The sequence below is a fragment of the Xyrauchen texanus genome, chromosome 1 (genome assembly GCF_025860055.1).
Source record: "Xyrauchen texanus isolate HMW12.3.18 chromosome 1, RBS_HiC_50CHRs, whole genome shotgun sequence".
Taxonomy (NCBI): Eukaryota; Metazoa; Chordata; class Actinopteri; order Cypriniformes; family Catostomidae; genus Xyrauchen; species Xyrauchen texanus.
Window position 1 is genome coordinate 20,295,249 of NC_068276.1, and position 23,867 is coordinate 20,319,115.

At 42.9% G+C, this 23,867-nt stretch overlaps 1 protein-coding gene across 2 annotated transcripts in view; it reads left to right on the forward strand.

Annotated features, from left to right (window-relative positions):
- LOC127650958 (G2/mitotic-specific cyclin-B3-like) overlaps positions 1-14,663 on the forward strand; it is a 33,218-nt gene extending 18,555 nt beyond the window's left edge. For both annotated transcript variants that reach the window (XM_052136641.1, XM_052136649.1), the window contains exons 10-12: positions 9,602-9,751; positions 10,344-10,474; positions 14,093-14,663. In XM_052136641.1, coding sequence (XP_051992601.1) covers positions 9,602-9,751; positions 10,344-10,474; positions 14,093-14,159 — 348 coding nt within the window. In that variant the 3' untranslated portion in view covers positions 14,160-14,663. The remainder of the gene's footprint in view (positions 1-9,601; positions 9,752-10,343; positions 10,475-14,092) is intronic.
- The last annotated feature ends 9,204 nt before the right edge of the window (positions 14,664-23,867 follow it).

The following is a 23,867-nucleotide window of genomic DNA, read 5'->3' on the forward strand; positions in this document are numbered from 1 at the left end:
ACTTACACCCATCATCATGAAGTGCTTCGAGAGGCTCGTCATGAGGCAGATTAAGACCCAGCTGCCCCCCTCACTAGACCCACTGCAGTTTGCGTATCGTTCAAACCGTTCAAGGGACGATGCCATCACCACAACCCTCCATCTCGCCCTCAACCACCTAGACAATAAGGACTCATACGTTCGAATGCTGTTCATAGATTTCAGCTCAGCATTCAACACAATCATTCCCCAGCACCTGATTGGAAAGCTGAACCTGCTGGTCCTGGACACCTCCCTCTGCAACTGGATCCTGGACTTCCTGACTGGGAGACCTCAGTCAGTCCGGATCGGGAACAGCATCTCCACCACCACCACACTGAGCACTGGGGCCCCCCAGGGCTGTGTGCTCAGTCCACTGCTGTTCACTCTGCTGACTCACGACTGTGCAGCAATGCACAGCTCGAATCACATCATCAAGTTCGCCGATGACACGACCGTGGTGGGTCTCATCAGCAAGAACGACGAGTCAGCATACAGAGAGGAGGTGCAGCGGCTGACGAACTGGTGTAGAGCCAACAACCTGTCCCTGAATGTCGACAAAACAAAAGAGATGGTTGTTGACTTTAGGAGAGCACAAGGTGAACACATTCCGCTGAACATCGACGGCTCCTCTGTGGAGATTGTCAAAAGCACCAAATTCCTTGGTGTTCACTTGGCGGAGAACCTCACCTGGTCCCTCAACACCAGCTCTATCACCAAGAAAGCCCAGCAGCGTCTCTACTTTCTTCGAAGGCTGAGGAAAGCACATCTCCCAACTCCCATCCTCACTACATTCTATAGAGGGACTATTGAGAGCATCCTGAGCAGCTGCATCACTGCCTGGTTTGGGACTTGCACCGTTTCGGACCGCAAAGCCCTGCAGAGGATAGTGAGGACAGCTGAGAAGATCATTGGGGTCTCTCTTCCCTCCATCAAAGACATTTACAAAAAACACTGTATCCACAAAGCAACCAGCATTGTGGATGACCCCACACACCCCTCACACAAACTCTTTACCCTCCTCCCGTCTGGCAAGAGGTACCGAAGCATTCGGGCCCTCACGGCCAGACTGTGTAACAGCTTCTTCCCCAAGCCATCAGACTCCTCAATACTCAGAGACTGGTTTGACACACACGTGTCCTGAGTTGCACTTTAATTACTGTCACTTTATAACTGTCTGCTACCTCAATAACTGCTATGTGCATAGAACATTATCTCATAGTATGTTATGTTTAAATTTTTAGAAACTGTCATCTTTTTGCACTACTGAGTACTGGTCGGCGCTGCACTGTCTATTGTCCTGTTCATTGTCAGAAATTTGTTGTACTGTCCTGTACTTTTTTGCACATGTTTGCACGTGCACTTTATATAGGTATATGTAGGTTTTTTTATATAGGTATTTTATTTCGTTGTGTTGTCTCATGTGGTCCTGTGTTGGTCCTTTGTTGTTTTTATGTAGCACCATGGTCCTGGAGGAACGTTGTCTCGTTTTGCTGTGTACTGTACTAACTGTATATGGTTGAAACGACAATAAAAACCACTTGACTTGACTTGAGGGGGAGTCCGAAGGAGGCCTTACCTGTGGAGCAACTACACCAGTGCAGGGTAGCTTGCGGTACCCGCAGTGGCTTGGGTCGGCGAGTTCCTCCGCTGAACTGCGACCCACGAGGGCTAGGGAGGAATCAACCAGTGTCCCAAACCTGAGATCTCCTGGGAATGAAGGCGCACTGTTTCCCCTGGTTAGGGGGAAGGGCGCTAGGTGCAAGCGATTCACCCGGTCAGATCGTGGGCGTGCCACTGAGTTCTACGGGCTCGGTACCTGAGAGAACACGGGACGATACTGACCGAACTCGGAGATTGTAGAATCTCACGAAAGTGTTAGGTGTTGCCCAGCCCGCTGCTCTACAAATGTCTGCTAGGGCAGTGCCCCTAGCCAGTGCCCATGAGGACGCAACACTCCTGGTGGATTGGGCTCGGACCCCCAAAGGGGGGGGCACGGCCTGGGTGTGATAAGCCAGGGAAATGGCGTCGACAACCCAGTGGGCGAGTCTCTGCTTGGAGACAGCATTCCCTTTCTGCTGTCCCCCAAAGCAGACGAAGAGCTGCTCAGAGCGTCTAGTGCTCTGTGTGCGGTCCAGGTAGACACGTTAGGCACGTACTGGACACAGCAGTGAAAGGGCTGGATCTGCCTCCTCCCGGGGCAGCGCTTGCAGGTTCATTACCTGATCCCTGAAGGGTGTGGTAGGAACCTTGGGCACATAGCCCGGTCGCGGTCTTAGGATCACGAAAGTGTCTGCCGGACCGAACTCCAGGCAAGCGTCGCTAACAGAGAACGCATGCAGGTCCCCGACCCTCTTGATGGAAGCGAGCACGATCAGCAGGGCGGTCTTGAGAGAGAGGGCCCTGAGTCCAACTGAGTCAAGCGGCTCGAAGGTGGGTCTCTGGAGTCCCGTAAGGACGACCGAGAGATCCCAGGAGGGGAACAGGTTAGGCCGGGAGGGAGCTATCCTCCGGGCACCTTTTAGGAACCTGACGATTAAGTCGTGCTTACCAAGAGACTTCCCGTCTACCGTGTCATGGTGGGCCGCGATAGCGGCGACATACACCTTGAGGGTGGAGGGGGACAGCCTCCTTTCCAGCCTCTCCTGAAGAAACACGAGCACTGACCTAACTGCGCACTTCTGTGGGTCTTCGGCTCGGGAAGAACACCAGTCCGCGATCAGACGCCACTTTAGGGCGTAAAGATGCTTGGTAGAGGGGGCTCTGGCTTGGCTGATTGTATCTACGATGGTAGATGGTAGACCGGCTAGATCTTCCGCATCCCGTCCAGGGGCCAGACGTGGAGGTTCCAGAGGTCTGGGTGTGGGTGCCAGAGCGTGCCCCGTCCCTGAGAAAGAAGGTCCTTCCTCAGGGGAATTCGCCAGGGATGGGCTGTCATGAGGAGCGTGAGGTCCGAAAACCAAGTCCGGGTAGGCCAATAGGGGGCTACCAGCATGACTTGCTCCTCGTCCTCCCTGACCTTGCATAGCACCTGTGCAAGAAGGCTCACTGGGGGAAATGCGTACTTGCGCAGTCCCGCGGGCCAGCTGTGTGCCAGTGCATCTGCCCCGAGGGGAGCCTCTGTCCGGGCATACCAGAGCGGGCAGTGGGAGGTTTCTTGGGAGGCAAACAGGTCTACCTGAGCCTTGCCGAACCGGTCCCAAATCAGCTGGACCGACTGGGAAGCTTTGTCTTGACAGCGCGTCCGCTATCACATTGAGGTTGCCGCGGATGTGAGTGGCGCGCAGTGACTCCAGTTGCTGCTGACTCCAAAGGAGGAGACGACGGGCGAGCTGTGACATGTTGGGGGAGCGTACTTCACCTTGGCGGTTTATGTAGGCTACGACCGTGGTGCTGTCTGTCCTGACTAGGACGTGTTTGTTCCGAGTTAACGGGAGAAACTTCTGCAGGGCCAGAAAAACAGCCAGCAGCTCTAGGCAGTTGATGTGCCAGCGCAGAGGGCCTCGGTTCCACCGGCCTGCGGCTGCGCGCCTGTTGCACACGGCGCCCCAACCCAATTTGGAAGCGTCGGTTGTGACCAGAACGCGTCGGGACACCTGCTGCAAGGGTACACCTGTCCAGGATTTGAAGGTTTAGCGGCAGGCAGAAGTAACTTTTACGTTGTGCGTGCCGCGGCGCCATGCTCGTCTTGGGACTCGAGTCCGGAGCCAGTGCTGAAGTGGTCTCATATGCATCAACCCCAGCGCCGCGGCCGCCGCGGAGGATGCCATATGCCCCAGGAGCTGTTGGAAACGTTTTAGCGGGACCACGGCACCTGGCTTGAAGGAAGCGAGGCATTTCAGCACTGACTGAGCATGCTCGTTGGAGAGGCGTGCTGTCATTGAGACTGAGTCTAACTCCAGACCAAGAAAAGAGATGCTCTGGACCGGGGGGAGCTTGCTCTTTTCCCAGTTGACCTGAAGCCCCAAACGGCTGAGGTGCCTGAGCACCTGGTGTCTGTGTGCGCATAGTAACTCTCGAGAGTGAGCCAGTATGAGCCAGTCGTCGAGGTAATTGAGTATGCGTATGCCGGCTACTCGGAGCGGGGCAAGAGCTGCCTCTGCGACTTTCGTGAAGACGCGAGGGGACAGAGACAGGCCGAAGGGGAGGACTTTGTACTGATACGCCTGGCCGTCGAACGTGAACCGTAGGAAGGGTCAATGTCGAGGGCAAATTGAGACGTGGAAGTACGCGTCCTTCAGGTCTACCGCTGCGAACCAATCTAGATGCTGGACGCCAGATAGAATTTGTTTCTGGGTGAGCATTTTGAACGGGAGTTTGGACAAGGTCCGATTGAAAACTCGCAGGTCCAAGATCGGTCGTAAGCCGCCGCCTTTCTTGGGTACAACAAAGTAAGGGCTGTAGACACCCTTCTTCGTTTCGGTTGGAGGGACAGGCTCTATCGCATCCTTTAATAGAAGGGAGGCGATTTCTTCGCGCAGGGAATGGGCATGTTGGCCGTGTACTGCGGAAAAATGTACACCCACGAAGGGGGGCGGAGACCTGGCAAACTGAATTGCGTAACCGAGTCGAATGGTCTGGTGCAGCCAGCGTGACGGGTTGGGCAGTGAAAGCCATGCCTCTAAGCTCCGTGCTAGGGGCACCAAGGGGACGAGTTTTTTGGACGTACCCGGCGGGGCTTCGCAGCGGTGCGGAACAGGTAACGTGGCGTCCCGAGGCTCCGGTGCTGAGAATAAACTCAAAGCACTTACCTTGCTCCACGCACCCGGCAGGGGGCGGGTTCGTGACTGAGGAGGAGGTCTGATGCTGGCGTCCTCTGGACTCGTCTGAACCGGCCGGCCGAGGAACAGTCGTGAGGCTGAAGGCAGGGACACCGCGTCCATGGAGCCGGGACTGTTGAGGCCTGAAAGCAGAGTGCCGTGAGAACAGCATTTGTGGGCCAGGTGACCCCAGAGACAACAAGGAAATAGCTCTATAGAGTGTAACGAATTTAACAAAATATTCTCCTCCCGGCCCTCCACCGGGGAACGGAGTGGTCTTACCAGCTCCGGAGCTAACGTCTCGGTCTCTGGGTCTGTCATCTCAGGAGCGCCTGGGAGCCTTATGGGTCCTCAAGGGGGTCCGTGAGACGATGGGCGTCCAACTTCTGCGGGGGGCTCAACGCTGGGGCTGAGAGCTGGGCCCACTCACTTGTTAGTTGAGGCGGAGCACCACTTTCTTTCTTTCTTGAAAGCTGCAGGAGGACGCCCTCGGTGAGCAGACAGGGCATGGCCCCTGGTGGCAGGTTTGCAGCAGGGCAGGTTGCTTTTTTTGCTTGAAAATAGCCTTCGTCTGTTTCTTCACCACTGAGGACTGCTGGGCGAAGTCGTCAAGTGGTGTCGCCGAATGGACGGAGCTGGGAGACAGGGGCGTTTGAGAAAGCGTGCTTTGTCTGCCTTCCGTACTGCCTGTCCATCGTTGCGTTTCTGGACCACGGAGTGGCCATCGCTTGTTCGAATGCAGTTCCTGCAGCATGTCAAGAACAGGAGTACCCAAGTGCAGATTTTGAAGTGCCCTGGCCCGGTGGACTTGCAGGAGGGGGCCATGGTGTGCAGGGGGGAGCGGTCTGGGACCGTTCTACCACCGAGGGTAGCGAGAGCGGAGGAGCGAGGAAGCTGGGCTTGCTCAGCTCATCATGCACGTCCGGGAAGGAATCCAGGGGGGGCGTGGCTGTGAGCGGCGCACATGCCTGCGGAACCAATTAAGCCCGGGGAAGCATAGCGGACCTTCTTGCGTCAGGCTCAGACTGGGCGGAGACCCGAAGGTGGCGGCCCAGGCGAAGTTATCCGCATCCGACGCCGCTGTTACGCTTTCCGATGCAGCGGTGATGTCATCATCCAATGCTGGGGAGCTCGAGGGACCGGACGGTAGGCCGTTAAGCGGACCGCACTAATCCCGAGCTCGAGGGAAGCAGGCAAGCGTGCCGGGGAGGCGGGAGGTTTTCGGGGATTTACCCGCCGAAAGCGTCCCTTTATTCTCCCCAGATCGTTCTCCATCGCCCGCGGCACCTGCCTCAATCCCGTAGGAAGGAGGCGAGGCGCGGGGGGCGGCTGAGATGGCTCTCTCTCACTACAAGAGAAAACCGAGATCGCAACGCTGCCGCGGCTATGTTCTCACACTGAAAACATAACCCATTGGAGAGAATGCTCATCCCGAGCTCGGACAGAAACAAGCAAGCGTGCCGGGGAGGCGGGGGGTTTCGAGGGGAAACGGAGCCCGTCATTGTCCCCAGATCGTTTTCATCACCCGCGGCGCCTGCCTCAATCCCGTGGGAAGGAGGCAAGGCGCGGCGGGCGGCTGATGCGGCTTTCTCTCACTACAAGAGAAAGCCTACGACTGCAATGCTGTCATGGCTATGTTCTCGCACTGAAAACATAGACCATTCATAAAAACACTGCCTGCGTGTGATCGCAACCCAGGAATGCAAGGCAGTTTTTATGACCGTCAGAGGTGGGGAGACATCAACCACATCCAGAAACTACACAGGGGCGGAAATATCGTCTTTAAAAAGATGCGTCCTGAGAAGGACGTTCAACGCCGCTGTGTTTTGCTCTTTAGAGCGAAATTACTCTTTTAGAATAACTCTTTCGAAGTTGTCTGCGCTGTCGAGCGCCTAGTGGCAAGAATGCACAGCCGTGCATGAAGGAGAAAGCCGCTGTTATGCGCGTCAGATCCAACAGCATGCAGAGCATCAGAGGATTAACCAGGAACTTGGTGTGTAACTCGCAGCAGAGTTCATGCACGCACCATCGGCTCGAAGAAATTTTCTGAATGAACTCCCGTATTTGCGCCGCTTAAATACCCGTATGTCCGGGGGCGGGACATGCAAATACTGGTTGCCAACTCTCATTGGCCTTTTTTCATAGTCCAGAGGTGAATATCGGCGCTCAAGAGAAACCCCTAGTGTCGCTTCTCTGACACAACGTGGAGAGAGCGACAGAATTTGAACACTTGGTATGCCATGTCCTGCACAATAGAGGAGGTAGAGCAAGCATGGGAAAAGTTGTTTGGTACAGAGGCTACATCATGCTTAAAAAGGAATAATTCACCCAAAAATGAAAATTCTCTCATCATTTACTCACACTCTTTTTAGAATGTTTTTTTTATTTTTTTGCAATTCCATTTGGTGACACTATTGCCGCAGAATTTACACACTTCAGCTTTTACATATAGTAAACCATTTTTAGTGTTACATGAACTTTTACTACACAGATTGTAAGAAATCCATGAAATACAGCCCCTCAAAATCAAAATCTATGAATGTAATGCAAATGCACTTTACTCCTGCTTTTCTTGCATGTGGCTACTAGTGATGCATTATTCTTAGATTTTTTTAAGTGAGCTTGATTAAAGAATAGAGGACTTAGTTTGGTTGACTTCTTTTTAATAAGATCAAAATAGTAATTAATAATATTTTTTTTTTCATTCTTCTTTAGAATGGTCTCATAAATGTAATTAATGAAATGCACTTCTGAACCTTCTGTATGTATCTTAAGAATTTTTTTTTTCTCAAAAGGTGTAATTTTTTTTTTGAAAAAGTTTTTTTTTTTTTTTTTTTTTAAACAATTCAATAATCAATCATTCAAATGTAATAGTTTTCAGTTAGCAATGCCATCATAGAAATGTACTATTTACAGTCAACCATAGGAGAGAGTAAATATATAGATTTTCCGATGTATCACAATCCTTATATGAATGATATCGATGCCTAAATTCTAAGATTGATTCAAGTAAAGCACATGCATCTGTGAATACATTTTGCACTATCAGGCTGCCGAAGCTGGCATCCGGCACTTCAAACTATTTATTATACATTTTGATTACAACTTTGACAGGTGTTAACCTAACCACAGTAATGATTACTTAACATAAATCATTAGGAGCCTGATGAAAGGAAAATGATAGCTGTTACGGAGTGGCTTTTTTTACATTTGTAATGTAAACACAAACACGTTAATGTATGTATATGTGGCATGGGGGGCGTGGTCATGTGTCGTGTGCGGGAGAGAGAGAGCGGTAAGGCTTGTCACCTGGTTTGTAATTACCTCTAACACCTATGTCTTGTTATAGTGATACGGAGAGAGACATTTAAGGTACGCGAAATGTCGAGAGCGAGAGAGAGAGTGTGTTTGTCAAGCACAACAGACCAGCCACACTTACATTGTTGTGGCTGTGTGCTTGGGGTCAGTGTCCTGTTGGAAGTTGAACCTTCAGCCCAGTCTGAGGTCCGGAGCTCTGGACCAGGTTTTTGTTAAGTATATCTCTCTATGTTACTGCGTTCAGCTTTCCTTCAACCCTGACCAGTCCCTGCCGCTGAAAGACACCCCCACAGCATGATGCTACCAACACCATGCTTCACACGGTGCTTTGTTTCCTCCAGACATGATGCTTGGAATTGAGGCCAAACAGTTTAATCATTGTTTCATCAGACCAGAGAATGTTGTTTCTCACAGTCTGAGTCCTTCAGGTACTTTTTAGCAAATTCCAAGCGGGCTTTCATGTGTCTTGCACTTCAGAGAGCCTTCCGTCTGGCCACTCTGCCATATAGCCTAGATTGATGGAGTCTGCAGACTTCCTTTGACCGCATGGCTTGGTTTCTGCTCTGATATACATTTTCAGCTGTGAGACCTTATATATCTTCTTCTTCTTCTTGTTTAATGGCGATTAACTCCTAAGGAGCATTATCGCCACCTACTGTACTGGATAGCAAATTAACCTTGGGTGATAAGTCTGAAGTTTAAAACTGTTTCCTCTTCCTTCCCACCAATGGACCATTGACTAACTATCTATATCATCCCACACACATCACCAATATGAGACCTTATATGAGACCTTATGTGTGTGCCTTTATATATATATGTGCCTTTCCAAATCATGGCCAATCAATTGAATTTGCCACAGGTGGACTCCAATCAAAGTGTAGAAACATCTCAAAGATGATCCAGAGAAATGGGATGCACCTGAGCTAAATTTTAAGTGTCATAGCAAAGGGTCTGAATACTTATGTTAATGTGATATTTCAGTTTTTTCTCTTTAATACATTTGCAAAGTTATAAAAAATCTGGTTTTTGCTTTGTCATTAAGGGGTATGGAGTGTAGATTGATGTGAAATAATAATAATTTAAACCATTTTAGCGTACAGCTGCAACATAACAAAATGTGAAAAAATTAAGGGGTCTGAATACTTCCTGAATGCACTGTAGTAGCTGGATTTGGCAAGCATTTACAAACTGCAAATTTTGGAGGATAGGATGAGTTCTTTCCAAAATGTATTCACTACTTTATTCTGTCCCTTTGCTCAGAGTGCTCTGATATATTCCTAATTTATGTTTTCACCATATCACTCCATTTAAAGTGAGTGAAATTTGTAATAACAAATGGCTTGTTGTTTTGTGTGTGATTAAAATCTGTTTTAGTCGGTTCAGAGCAAGAAAAAGATGAAATGAAAATGTTTTATTTAATTCTTGGTGTGAATAAGGCCTAATGGTTTGTGTATGTGTGTGTATTTGAGTGTGAAGATTAACCACCTCTCTCCTGCTTGCAGTGTGTGAATGCCGGTATGGACACTCTGACTCTGTCACGTTTTTTTTGTGAGCTGAGTCTGCTGGAGATGGAGTTTGTGCCCGTGAGAGCCTCTCTGCTCGCCTCTGCATGTCTGCTCATCGCCCTGGTTACAAAGGATTTGGGAGGATGGGTATGTGTTTACAGCTATGAGTTTATAATATTGGCACAGGCACAGAGCTCCTGAATTATACCATTTATTTACACAAAATGCAGCCTTGCTGCATCCTGTGCTGTTCTGATAGCACTAAATGAGCTAAAATGACAGCAGCTTTATAATGGAATGGTGACTCTTCATTATGGATGCTAATTTCTGTTCACTGGCATTGAGCTCTAGCACCAAGTAGTGAATTGGTTTGTCCTTTAAGACCAGGACAAAGGCATTGTTCTTAATGAGAGTGAAGATGGAGAGTGTTTTCTGACTCTTGAATAATTGGTTTGTGTCCTTTATGAAGAAGTCAGTGGTAGAGCACTGCACACACATTTACTCACCAACTCGCACAAACACATTTACATTCTCTGTCTTATTCTCAAAATATTATTGACAGCCTGAGGTTATTTTCTTCTCCACTATGAAATATTTGGCAGGCGAAGCAAAGCCACATATCCCTTATTTAACACTTCTAAAGCCCTTCAGAGTTTCACAGAATCTGGCTTTACCTCAAAAAGACGTTGCAGCGTGTACGTGAAGGTTTTGAGTGATGATATTCCACCTCTGCTTCCAGACACCGTGTCTGCAGTTCCATTCTGGATACAACGTGGAGGATCTGGTGCCTGTGGTAAGAAAACTTCATCACATGCTCAGCAGCCCACCAGATAGTAAGCTCGCCATCATCAGGAGCAAGTACGCTCACAAGTAAGTCATCAGTGCTGTTTTTGATTCAAGACTTTAAATGTTTATTTTTAAACAGAACTGCAAGACTTTAAGTCATTGCAATTAATTTGAGTTCTTAAAGGCATATTACAACCCAACATTTAAATTCTCTCACTATTTACTTACTCTAATGCTGTTTCAAATCTTTTTTGAAACAGCACACAATGAAAATCATTTACTAATCTTCACTGGGCTATTCGCTATACAATAAATTTTAGTAATGACTCTGGATCGTCAAGCTTTAAAAAGGACCATAAAACATCAGTAAATTAATTGATACTAATGCACTATATTCCAAGTCATTTAACCTGTTGATACGCATTTCCCCACATGCGGTGTTGATGTAACTCTGCTTATGTTTAATATATAATTTACCGTCTATAAATTTAATGAATGTTAACAAATTATTCATCTTTTAAAATGTCTAAGGGTTCAACATTGATATCTGATCTCTGTTTCACAACAGCAATGCTCCAGAAACAGCAATTTATTTATTTGTGCCAGGAGTACAAATGAAAACATGCAATATCAAAACAGGACTTCATACCTTTGTTATGAAAACGCGATGATGAATCCAGTTCGCCACACTTGGATCAATTGTCCATGGCAAGCGTTCATTGTAAAACATCCAATAGCACATTTTGTCCATAAAAGTGATAAATGAGAAATGTTGATATATTCTCCATTGTTTACATGAGATCTCACCTGAAAGAATTACCTTTCGTCATCGTTCTTCAACAAACAATGCAGTCTGAGCAGTATTCATGTTGTAAAACTGTATATGATCTTATATATTAGAGTCTCGTAAACAAAACAAGCTTGTCTCCAAAGTCTATTTTTAAAAATCAAAGAGGGAGCTTATTTTTAATTTTGAGATTGATTATGTTGTGGTTTTGAGGGGTACATTGATTGTCAGAGACGTGTCATAGCAACCAAACTGATATACGACTCTGCAATGCTATCATTATGATAATCAAAAGAGAGTGCAATTAACCGTGTTTTGAACATCTTTCTCTGCAAAACGTTTGCTAAACACATTTTATTATTAATGAACTAATTAAATTAAGAACTTTGACTCATTAATAGATATTATTTAATAAAAGTGAATGTTTGTCACTGACTGTAAACCTCCCTGCCGTGGGTGCCGAAATGTTTGTGTGACATAACACACACCTGCATCTCGACGAAATTAGAGTTGAAGATTTCTGCACGAGTTTCCAAGCTAGAAGTCCGACATAGTGTCATTCCGTTGCACTTTCCCCAGTTGAAAGGTAGAAATTCAGACTCTCTGAGTTGAAAGGAACGCTTCATGAATCATCACAGCAACAACAATATAGAGCATCGCGGCTGTCCCCACAGGATCGAACAGTTGGGGAGACACACACACACACACACATATACCAGGTGTGTGGCAGTGGACTCAGTGAACTGAAGCAGCGCATATACAGCAGGCGAGTGTTTCAAACAGCTAGACAGAGCGCAGCTAAATGGAACAGAATGCAGCGTCTTCAAAACTGAACTTCAACTTAACACGCTTATTAAAAACGTGATGGTTATGTCGTCTCCTGTTAAGCCAACCGCAATTTGAAAATAGACGGTTCAAACAATCACTAATAAAACTGGTGCACGCTTACTAAGACTATGATGGTAAACTGAAGGAAGAACAGACAGGTCCACGTTGTGCACATTCTTTGATTGAGTTGGTCAGCGAATCTTCACATAATGACAAAATATGATGAATTATATTTTGATTATGCAATCTTTTGTACATTTAGTAACTGATTATTATATACCAGCCTATTACAATGAATAGATGATACACTGCAACAAAAAGACACAATGCAGCAGCCAAAGTCGTTTGTCAGACATGTTATTATAGAGTTATATACATGTCATTGCCCCTTGAGTACTCTACAAGTACTCAAGTAATTAGTCAGAGTACTTGAGTTGACAAAATGACCAAAATGCCCATCCCTAGAATGGATTGAAATTTAAGTTATTCACTCTCAAATTAAAGCATTGATCAATTTAAAACTGAAGTGCTTTATTTTTATGCTACTGGCATCATCAAATGGTGCCAGTAGCACAATTTTCTATTGGTTGTAAAAACAGGTTGTCCCACGCCAATTCCACACCATTGGTTGAGCCAATATTGCTGTGTTTTCATTTCTATAGAGCAAGATAAATGACAAAAAGATTTTAATTTTGTACATTTTAATTTTAGACGTGGCATTTAACATGATAAAATTTTCAATGGCGTATTTTATAGTTTTCAATTTGAATTTCGTAAATTTGTATTGTAGACATGTGGCATTTAACAAAATAGAATTTTGTAAAATGAAATATTTTATAGATTTGTATTTTCAAACAGCAGATTTTGAGAGAAGAAATGAGCTGTAAATATTCAGGTTATAAAATTACAGTTGAAGAATAAATTTTATATTTTAAACTTCAATATAGAACTCGGTATTCTAAAATGTAAAATTCAGATCTTACAGAAAGTAGGCCAGAGGTCAAGCATCCGGGTTCCACAGGGAAAAGTAGAGGATTTCAGAAAATTCGAATGAAACATTTTGGCCAATCACAGAGCTACAATGGCAGTTCCAGCATTTGCAAAGAAAACATAAATTTTAGCATATATCAGGTACCAATGACCAGTATATATTAAACCATTTCAATGATTTATCATAAACACTTGCATATAGAGTCCAGACATCAGAAAATGTTCAGTCTAAACAAGCTTTCTTCAATTTTTTTATTAACTGTTGTTTTCACATAAATGAGGAAAACATGTCATTACAGACAGTTGTGAATGCAGCACTTACTTGATGAGGGGGAAATTAAAATGCTAAAATGTGTAACTTTAATCTCAGAGACATCTGTATGATATAATCATCAAGGCTGCATGATGGATTAAAATTACAATATGGCCTTGCACAAATACAAAGCCACTATGGGCTGCATTTTTATAGAAATAGTCTGAATTGACCCTTTCAGAAAGCGCTGCGTGAGTGAGTGGTGCAGGAGTAAAAGCAGAACACGCAGAGTAGTGCAGCAATTATTATCATATTATAGTTCAGATCACAATGTTTCTCAAAATAGTCCTTTCTCAAATGCTGGCTATAAATGCAGTTGCTTGAAACAAGTCACAGACCAAAGCAATAGTCAGTCATCGATCAGAATAATCACAGTAAAAGAAGGAGCGCTGATGGTTGTGATTCTCTCATGGACATAACATGATTTGATATGATGCATCTATAACGATCACGTCCGTAATGCATTTTCATGAGTGTTTAAAGTATAGAAGGGAGACCATCTGTTCATCATACTCAACATCAAAATGTCAACATAAGTTAGCTTAGTACAGAGTTTGAACTTATTTGAATGAATATTGTTTTAGTGATACATTCTTAACCTCTAAAATGGTTTTGACATGACAGTGCTGAAATGTGGCTCTTATAATGTAAAAAAAGGCACTGTTATGACATATTTTGTCATATTTTTCATATAATTCCTAACCTCTCTGGAAAACGATTATTGTTAACATAAAGTGAGATCTTAAATAATTAGCTCTTTTTTTCTTTCTTGTTTTATTTTCAGGGTTTTCTTTGAAGTTGCATTGATCCCCACAGTGAATCTGCAGAAGCTGGAGGGTTTTTTGAAGTGAGCTGAGGGGGAATACCTGTAATGTTTTGAACACTGTAAATATTATATTTAATGTTGTATTTTAATCATATGAAATAAAGTGTTTTATATCTGTGTAAATGGAATGGATATGCATGTCTTCTATTATATGTTTGGATGTGTTTAAACCATATTATATATATAAACCATATTAGTCCTTTAATGTAAAATAATTTGACGAAACCAGTGACTGTATTATAAATGTTGTTATAGAAAGCTTGAAACGTTCAAGAAACATGTTGATAAAGTATAAACAATCATATCAGTTATTATTCACCTTATTAGTTTATTAGTTCTTAAGATTTGTATCTTTTTGAATATTATGTTACTAAAATAGCATTTTATCAATGCTTAAACATGTACATATGTGTTTGTCTGTTGGTTTTCCAACAGAATTGTACAGTTTGCCATGACTGAGTTGGAAGCATTTTTCTAAACAAAAAAAACGAAACTAAATAAATCACATTTGAATTTAGTGTGTTTCAAAACCCTGTGTTGATTAAAAAGTGTTCAATTGGATTTTTGTGTTTCACTTAATTAAATGCCTTTTATTTTTTAATAACAGACCAATAATGCAGTACTGGAGATGTACCACTAGGAGGCAATGTGCTCCCAAATCTTTCACTGAATTGATCATGCGTGTCTGGATTCAACTACATTCACTGCATGTCTCTTAAACCACCCTGGATCACTGCACCTATAGAAAATAAATACATAACCTTCATCACACACTCAACCTCAGTGATAATTGAATGCAGGAAACTGCTCTTTATCGGAGGAGATTTTCTGGCTGTTTGTATGTCCAAATAGAATCTGACGTCTGTTGGACGTTTTTGGATGCAGTTTGAGTCACAACTGTGAGCTGGTCCTATTCATCACGGCCAAGATCGAACAAACCTCTCCTGTGCTGCTGGAATGAGCTTTTTCTGCTGAAATCAGAGACCAATCAACATACCTCTCAGTTCCTCCTGTGTGTTTTAATTTAGGATTTGATAAGGAAAAGACATTGATTGACATAAAACAACTTCTCAACCTCCAGTGGAATAACAGTGGTTGTGCTGCTTATAAGGATTTATAAGGCAGAATTCGTATTGCTTGTCCTGCTGTCATCGTCTATTGCATGTTCATGAAAGATATGAGAGAAGCTTGATCACAGTGGCTCGTGCATTCATGTGAAAACTTGAGGCTGATGTTTAAAGTCCTCATTATTGCATTCCATTCCTTCATCGATGTTTGTGTGTGGCATCTCAGCCGGGGTGTTTGCCATGCTCAGTGCTGTCAGTGGACAGCTCCCTTTGATCACTGACCGATTGGATCATGCGTTTTTTCTTCAGTCTCCCTCACATGTATGCTGTGACTCCCTAACACAAAGTTGGGCCCAGTCTAACTGCAGAATGAAGCAGCACTCATTAGTTAATCATTTGCAGTGACGCTGTATTTTGTTTACTGCTAAAGGACATTTATAATCAGGAAAATAAAGAAATGTTTGCAAATTTATGGATTATTGTCTGGTGACTCCATTAATTGGGATAATTTGGACAACACTATTTACGAATATTTCGGGGGGTGCCATAAATGTTACATCTACTTTATGAATTTTGTTACCAGCATAACGCTTGCTCATAAATGCTTTTGCAGGATTGTTGCTAATATTTACTTGGTCTGTGACTTGGCCTTTGGTCCCCCTGGCCACCAGACAAATGCTTTTCAATGCATTTCCATCATTAGGCCTAACGGTGAATGTTGCTGAATCGTGCTGTTCTGTACCAATCCATGCTCGTTGACACAGTTACTGCTTCATTTTCCATTTTAGTGCTGCAAAATCAGGATTAGAATGGAAATAAGTGTCAAATATCCAAACGTTAGTTGGCACGTCAATAAAGTCATTCCACAAGCAAGGTTCTCTGTCCTCAGTACGGTTATCTAACCATGCTACAAAATCAGGTACCTGTACCAAACTGTACCAATGGAAATGCTACCGGTAAAATTAACATTGTGGCTTAATTTTGTTGTGCTGTGGCTTTTCTCTTGTGTTGTGTCATATTGTCATATTGCTTAATTTTGTTGCGTTGTGGCTTAATTTTGTCGTGGCTTAATTATGTTGTCACTTTGTTTATTTAGTTGTGTTGTGGCTTAATTTTGTTGTGTTGCAGTTTTTTCTGTTGTGGCTTATTTCATTGCGTTGTGGCTTGTTTGTGTGGTTCTATGGTTTTTCTGTTGTATTGTGGCTTTATTTAGTTGTGTTTTCTTTCTATTATTCCATTTACCTATCAATTAGTTAAGCTATCCCTTTAATTTAATTGTGTTTTAGATACATTTTGTTGTGTTCTGGCTTATTTCAAGAAGGACATATCTGCAGGCATTGGTCCAATAAGGGGCAGAAGCTCCAATCCCCCATTTAAGAAATAGGGATCCCCTGACCTAACCCTTTCTCTAACCTTAACCATTAGTGGAAGTGACGCCCCCTTTTGGAGTTGGTGCAAACCTCTTTTGGAATAACTACACCCCCTTCTGGAGCAATTCAACCCTCTTTTGGAGATTCCACTCCCATTTGGAGGTTTCTATCCTGTAGCAATGCTTACTTGATTATTTCCAATGTTCTATTACTTTTTCATTTGTGTTGATTTAATATAATTGTGTTGTGGGTAGGCCTCAAATGGCTGTTAAAGCACTCTTAGTTGAATAATGTTACTGCTATATTGCCTCTTTTATAACTACTAGAGCATCCCTAATATATTCAGAAGCTCCCTCAGAGATTTTGATCTGGAACCGTTCCTGCCATACATTTAAAACAGCCAGTACTGGGATTTTTTTTAGTGGATAAACACATGGGTCAGCTTGATTATTGCAGGAATGACCTATTGTCTCATGGTAACAGTGTTGCCTCTATTACAAGACGTTACAGGTTCTAATCCCCATAATGCAACTTTTTATTTTAATAAATGAAGATTGCATCTTTATGTCATTGGATGTACATCATTAGTGGGGACACATCTGTTTGCATTTTGCTTTGCGATTAAGCTGGAAATGACCGCAAGCTGCGGAAACAACGGAGCAAGTAGAGCACATGTCTTTGTGCAAAAGAGAACATCACCATCTGCTGTCACTCATCGCCACTGATAACAGCCACAACAAGCACTCATCAAATATAAAATAAACTCCAGTGCTGGACCGCCACTTTTAATATGCACAAACAACATTCATGTACTGCTCAAGAACTGGCGATATTTCTTCTGCATTAGACACTTACCTGACAAAAGCTGTTTCAAAAAGTGGTAAGGACACTTCCCACCAGTAAATGACGCTATGGTCGTGGCTTATTTCATATGGTCGTGTTATGACATTTTTGTAGCTTAATTTTGTTTTGTTGCAGTCTATATCACCGCTGGGCCACTGTACTATACCAGTATATATCAGTACAAGAACTTAGAGGCCCCCTCATCACAGGACTCAGGACAACATTCTGGGACAGCTGAAGCCTTGGATCACATTTTGGTTCACTTTTCAAGAGAAATTGAAAATATTTAAAGAAACATCATATCTGTGGTGTCCTTTATGAGAATAAAGAAAGCAGCCACACTGAAGACAATTAACTGCAGTTAATTGCAAACATAACACTGATATCTTAATGTATTCTGTGAAAATGAGAGAGCAAGAAGCTGCTTTTTAAAGCAGTGCAATATCAAATAAATGTTGAATCCCGTGAAGTGAAATTATACATCACCTCAAGCCTTTTAGCTAGTTGTTTTGAACCAAATACTACCATACCGGGTGTCACTTTTAACCTCACAAGCATTCCACACCCATTCTCTGCTTTATCTCAGAGGTGAAATATTTGAATATAATTTTCTAACAATTGTTCTGTAATTTTCTCTGGAGCCCTGAGGCCATTGAGTTGCATCAACAGATGCATGATTATTTTGTCTAAAATAAATGCATATTTGCATGAGGCCTCAAAGCACAGAGCCAGAACTAGCTGCAGACCAAAGGGACCAAACACCATTTGCACCAAAAGCAAATTACCTTAAAGACAAAAGCGTTTACCTAGTCATCTAACTATGGTTGAAAATTCATTTCAATCAAGTTATGAAAGGCCAGGCCTGGCTGTGAACTCTAATGGGACACATAAACATGGCTGTTACATAATAGCAGGCAACAGCTTTGTTAGTTGTAGTAAAAAGATCAAACTAATAGCATGATTGGACAATGTGATACTATGCTTCCTACTAATGGATGTATTATACATGCATTAATCTATCAAATGGCTCTGCAGCACATGTAATATACGAGGAAGAGGTCAATGATGTGTACACAACATAATCTGGTCTACACATCTGTCTCCATGCAATAATTACCAGAGTCAGGGTCAGGCCATATCAAATACTACAGTAATGCATCAGTCTCATGATATATTCACCCATGTCGCTTCCTTCTTTCTTTCTTTTCATTCCCCAAGTTTCTCATCTTAACAGAATATTATCAAAGTATTGAAAGCCATAAAAGGTTGATAGTAACAGAAATGTACAATCTAGAAATATAATAATATAAGATAAATAATAAATGTACAATAAATAATATACAATATAGAATGAATAAATTACATTATAAAAAATTTGGTGTTAACAACAGATTAGTAGTTCTGGCCCTCTAATGTGATTGGACAAGCAGTATTCTTAGAGTGCTGATGTTTCATATAACAGTATGAGGATGCTCAGCACAGTGTCAAAAAGCCCTTTTAATAAAGTTATTTTCATATTGACAAAACAACTTTTTGAAGCTGAAAACACAGCGATACATAGCGCAGTGGTCAAAGATGTCTGTCTAGCATGTTTACATGGGAAAACAACAGAAAAACTGCGTGGACAGACATATTGTAAAACGCTGTGTGTGATCGGCCCCATATTCACACAACATGGCACCAGTGGAAGTTTCTCAAAGTTACCTCTCAAAAAAGTAGCCTTTTCTTTCAAATGATTGTAGGTAAGTATTTGCAGAGTGTTGTTCAATATCCTGATACTATTTTACTAAGTGAGAAACAGATGCAAATAATTCAGTAAGATAGTGGTCTGAACAAATTGGAATTGATTTTGCAGAACCGTTTCGCTAATTTACTGAATAGAATCTATTCAATGGAATTATTCATTTGTGAATCGGGCATCACTAGTTCGCCATTTAACCTCTGCTACATATGGCAACTACGAGCGTCTGAGTGCATGAAGTGTCCAACATTCCTCACTCTGTTTTGACAATTGAAAAAGTGCATCATCAAGGTACTTTTAGTACACTTTTTTTTTTATTTAGCATTTTCAGTGTAAACACTACTTGTACTACAAAATGGCGTTGAAAGGTGCAGAAGTGTGCAGTTTGGAATGCATCTTTGGTCCTGCTTTGCCTTCTGTTGGAACTATTTATGGAGAAAATATACAACTTTATGGGACTGTTGTATAAAGCAGGGGCGAAATGACCATAGACCATAGACAATATTAATAATAGTGGTCTACTGATATGGGGTTTTCCATGGTTGAGTATTACATTATTACATTTGGTACACCCCAATCCTGAATATGTGGTTACTTCCTTGGTATAAAGCAAATCACAGATGCAATTGTGGTGTTCTGAATATCAGCATGGTTGTGATTATCTGCAGCCTTGTTCATATGGATAAAATTACTGCAATTTTGCTTGAAAGATTTTGCTTAAAACTTAACGTTCAGTATGACATAAACGAGCAGTGAGAACATTCTATAGTACAAAAACCAGAATACTGCTGGATATGGTGATCAAAGCAGTGATTGGTTTCTGAGTGTGTGCAATTCAAATATGATTTTTTATTTTTTTTGTGAAAAGGTGGTTCTTTTGCTGTGCTTCAGGCTTTGGAGATAAAGCGGATTGAGCTGAGAGCTCAGATTAACCTCTTCATTCATCTGTGACAGGAGCTCTGGCTCTATGAACACAGGACATACAGTTAATCTGAAACAAAGCAAAATTCATGCTGAAAGCGTATATTTCTATTTATCAATTGCATTTCTTTTTATGAAGATTGTAAACTACCAAGAGACTATTAGACATACAATGGCCCAAATATTTGGACATTTAAGCCACACTTTAAAAAACTTGGATATTATTGCATTGATTGGATAACATCAGTACTTAATCACTTAAGTATGGTGAATTGCTTAAGTCACTTTGGATAAAAGAGCCTGCTAAATTAATAAATATGGAACAAAGTTGCATTTATATATATATATATATATATATATATATATATATATATATATATATATATATATATATATATAAAAGATAGCAAAAACGTTTCAAGCAAAACATTTCACAAATGTTTTTTAGGTTTTAAAATGATAAAACATTAGATATAATGATAGTATTTAGATGCTTTTTGGTTGTCAAACTTGTAACATGTCAGTATTTACTGAAGCTGTAGGTACTCTGCTAGGACACCTGTTAGAACTTGACAAGACTTTTATGTCGACCTCTTACACTAAAAATCATCTTGACTCCAGTTGCAGTCTAGTTGCAAAGTGAAGTTAGTTCTGAGAAAAACTAAATAATTTTCTTGCAGTTACCAATTCAGGTTAAACATTCTGTTGACTATGTAATGAACTTCATGCTTGTAGGTGACTCCAGTGTCCAAAATTTCCCAAATACTTTTTTATTTTCGGGCCACTCTATGCAGAACATGAGTTAAATTAATATTTATAATTACATATTTAATATGCATTCTGAACCTTCATTACAGTTGGGTCTAATCTCAGGGTGACTTTTGATTGCGGCTGGTGTCACTTTGGTACTCTTATGAAACTGATTACTTGGCAGGCTGTGTGAGCGGTGCATTCTGGGTGACTGTTAATCAGACTGTTAATCAGACTGTTAAACCTCTGGATCTGAGAAAAGGCCATTGAAAAATTGTCCAAACAGAATTTGCATGTCCCGCCCCTGGACATACGGGTATAAAGGGAAGCGGACATGCGTCTGTCAGTCAGATTTTTGCACTGAGGAGCCGAGAGTAAGGTTAGGCCGTTTACAGTGGTAGGTCTAGTGTTGTGGCACAACGTCTCATTTTCTCCATCAGGGAAGGGAGGTTACAACAGTAACCATGGTGTTCCCCTTCTGTCACTCACTCAACGTTGTGTTGATTGTAGTGACACAAGGGTTCCCATTTAAAAACGGCATGCACTAAACCATGTTACGTGAACTGCTGACACAGGTGCAAGCAAGCTACTGCGTGCTAGAAGCAACTGTATCGGCCACACGTAACCTTCCCAAACACCCCAAAAAAGTGTCATATACAGTTCTTAGGTTCCCAGCACCCCTGAGGGGGGAAACAAGCAACATGACTATCATGGGAGCAAGCCGGCCAGCCTCGGCCATTTCTCTCTCTATGTTGGTCATCATAGAGCATAAAGCGGCTTGGGCTATATATACAGGTGAAACTCGAAAAATTAGAATATCGTGCAAAAGTTCATTCATTTCAGTAATTCAGCTTAAAAGGTGAAACGAATATATTATATAGACTCATTACAAGCAAAGTAAGATATTTCAAGCCTTTATTTGATATAATTTTGATGATTATGGCTTACAGCTTATGAAAACCCCAAATTCAGAATCTCAGAAAATTAGAATATTACATGAAATCAATAAAAAAAAAGGATTTTAAATACAGAAATGTCAGCCCTCTGAAAAGTATAATCATGCATATGTACTCAGTACTTGGTTTGGGCCCCTTTTGCATTAATTACTGCCTCAATGCGGCGTGGCATGGATGCTATCAGCCGGTGGCACTGCTGAGGTGTTATGGAAGACCAAGATGCTTCAATAGCGGCCTTCAGCTCTTCTGCACTGTTTGGTCTCATGTCTCTCATCTTTCTCTTGGCAATGCCCCATAGATTCTCTATGGGGTTCAGGTCAGGCGAGTTTGCTGGCCAATCAAGCACAGTAATACCATGGTCATTGAACCAGGTTTTGGTACTTTTTGCAGTGTGGGCAGGTGCCAAGTCCTGCTGGAAAATGAAGTCAGCATCTCCATAAAGCTTGTCTGCTGAAGGAAGCATGAAGTGCTCTAAAATGTCCTGGTAGAGGGCTGCGTTGACTCTGGACTTAATAAAGCACAGTGGACCAACACCAGCCGATGACATGGCTCCCCAAACCAACACAGACTGTGGAAACTTCACACTGGACTTCAAGCATCTTGGATTGTGTGCCTCTCCATTCTTCCTCCAGACTCTGGGACCTTGGTTTCCAAATGAGATGCAAAATTTGCTCTCATCAGAAAAGAGGACTTTGGACCACTGAGCAACAGACCAGTTCTTTTTTTCTTTAGCCCAGGTAAGACGTTTGACATTTGAAGCCCATGTCCAGGACCTGTCTGTGTGTGGTGGCTCTTGATGCAGTAACTCCAGCCTCAGTCCACTCCTTGTGAAGCTCCCCCACACATTTGAATGGCCTTGTCCTGACAATCCTCTCCAGGCTATGGTCATCCCTGCTACTTGTGCACCTTTTTCTTCCACACTTTTCCCTTCCACTTAACTTTCTATTAATGTGCTTTGATACAGCACTTTGAGAACATCCAACTTCTTTTGCAATTACCTTTTGAGGCTTTCCCTCCTTGTGGAGGGTGTCAATGATGGTTTTCTGCACAACTGTCAGGTCAGCAGTCTTCCCCATGATTGTGAATTCAACTGAACCAGACTGAGAGACCATTTAAAGGCTCAGGAACCCTTTGCAGGTGTTTAGCTGATTAGAGTGTGACACTTTGAGCCTACAATACTGAACCTTTTCACAATATTCTAATTTTTTGAGATTCTGAATTTGGGGTTTTCATAAGCTGTAAGCCATAATCATCAAAATTATATCAAATAAAGGCTTGAAATATCTTACTTTGCTTGTAATGAGTCTATATAATATATTAGTTTCACCTTTTAAGTTGAATTACTGAAATTAATGAACTTTTGCACGATATTCTAATTTTTCGAGTTTCACCTGTATATCTTAATGCTATAAATCGCTTCAGGGAAGGCGTTCTTTTCTGTTCCTACTCTTTCAGGGGGAAAATATATGCGGAGACCACATCCTGCCCAGACTGGGGGGAGGTAACATGTGGCCAATACGTCACATGTGTTGTCAAGCCACACGTGGAAGTGGCGCAGTGGTAGGTCCTACCTAGTAAAAGGGAGGAGCTCTACAAACACAGCGACCGGGGCAGAGAGACTGCCCAAGGGAGATGCGAGTCCGTCAACAGGGGGACCGTACCACGGAAAATACATCACAGGGAGTTGCCTGAAGAGGGAATTAGGCCTGTGGAGCCCTACCCCAGTACAGAACACTTGAAGCTCGTAGTATGTCTGGTTGCAAATGCCTCCGCTGAATTCGCATGCCAGAGGGCTAGGGAGGAGTCATCCAGGGAGCCAAGTTAGAGTTATCTCCTGGGATAAGGGTGCACATGTTTGCCTGAGTGGAAGGGAAAAGCGCTGAGTGCAAGAGGTACACCCGGTCAGTTGTTCCACGTTACCGAGTTCTACCGGCTCAGACCTGATAAAACATGGGACGATACTGACTCAACCCTGAGATTATAGATTCTCGCAAAGGTATTGGTGTTGCCCAGCCCGCTGCTCTGCAGATGTCTGCTATGGCGGTGCCGTTGGCCAGTGCCCACGAGGATGCTACACTTCTCGTC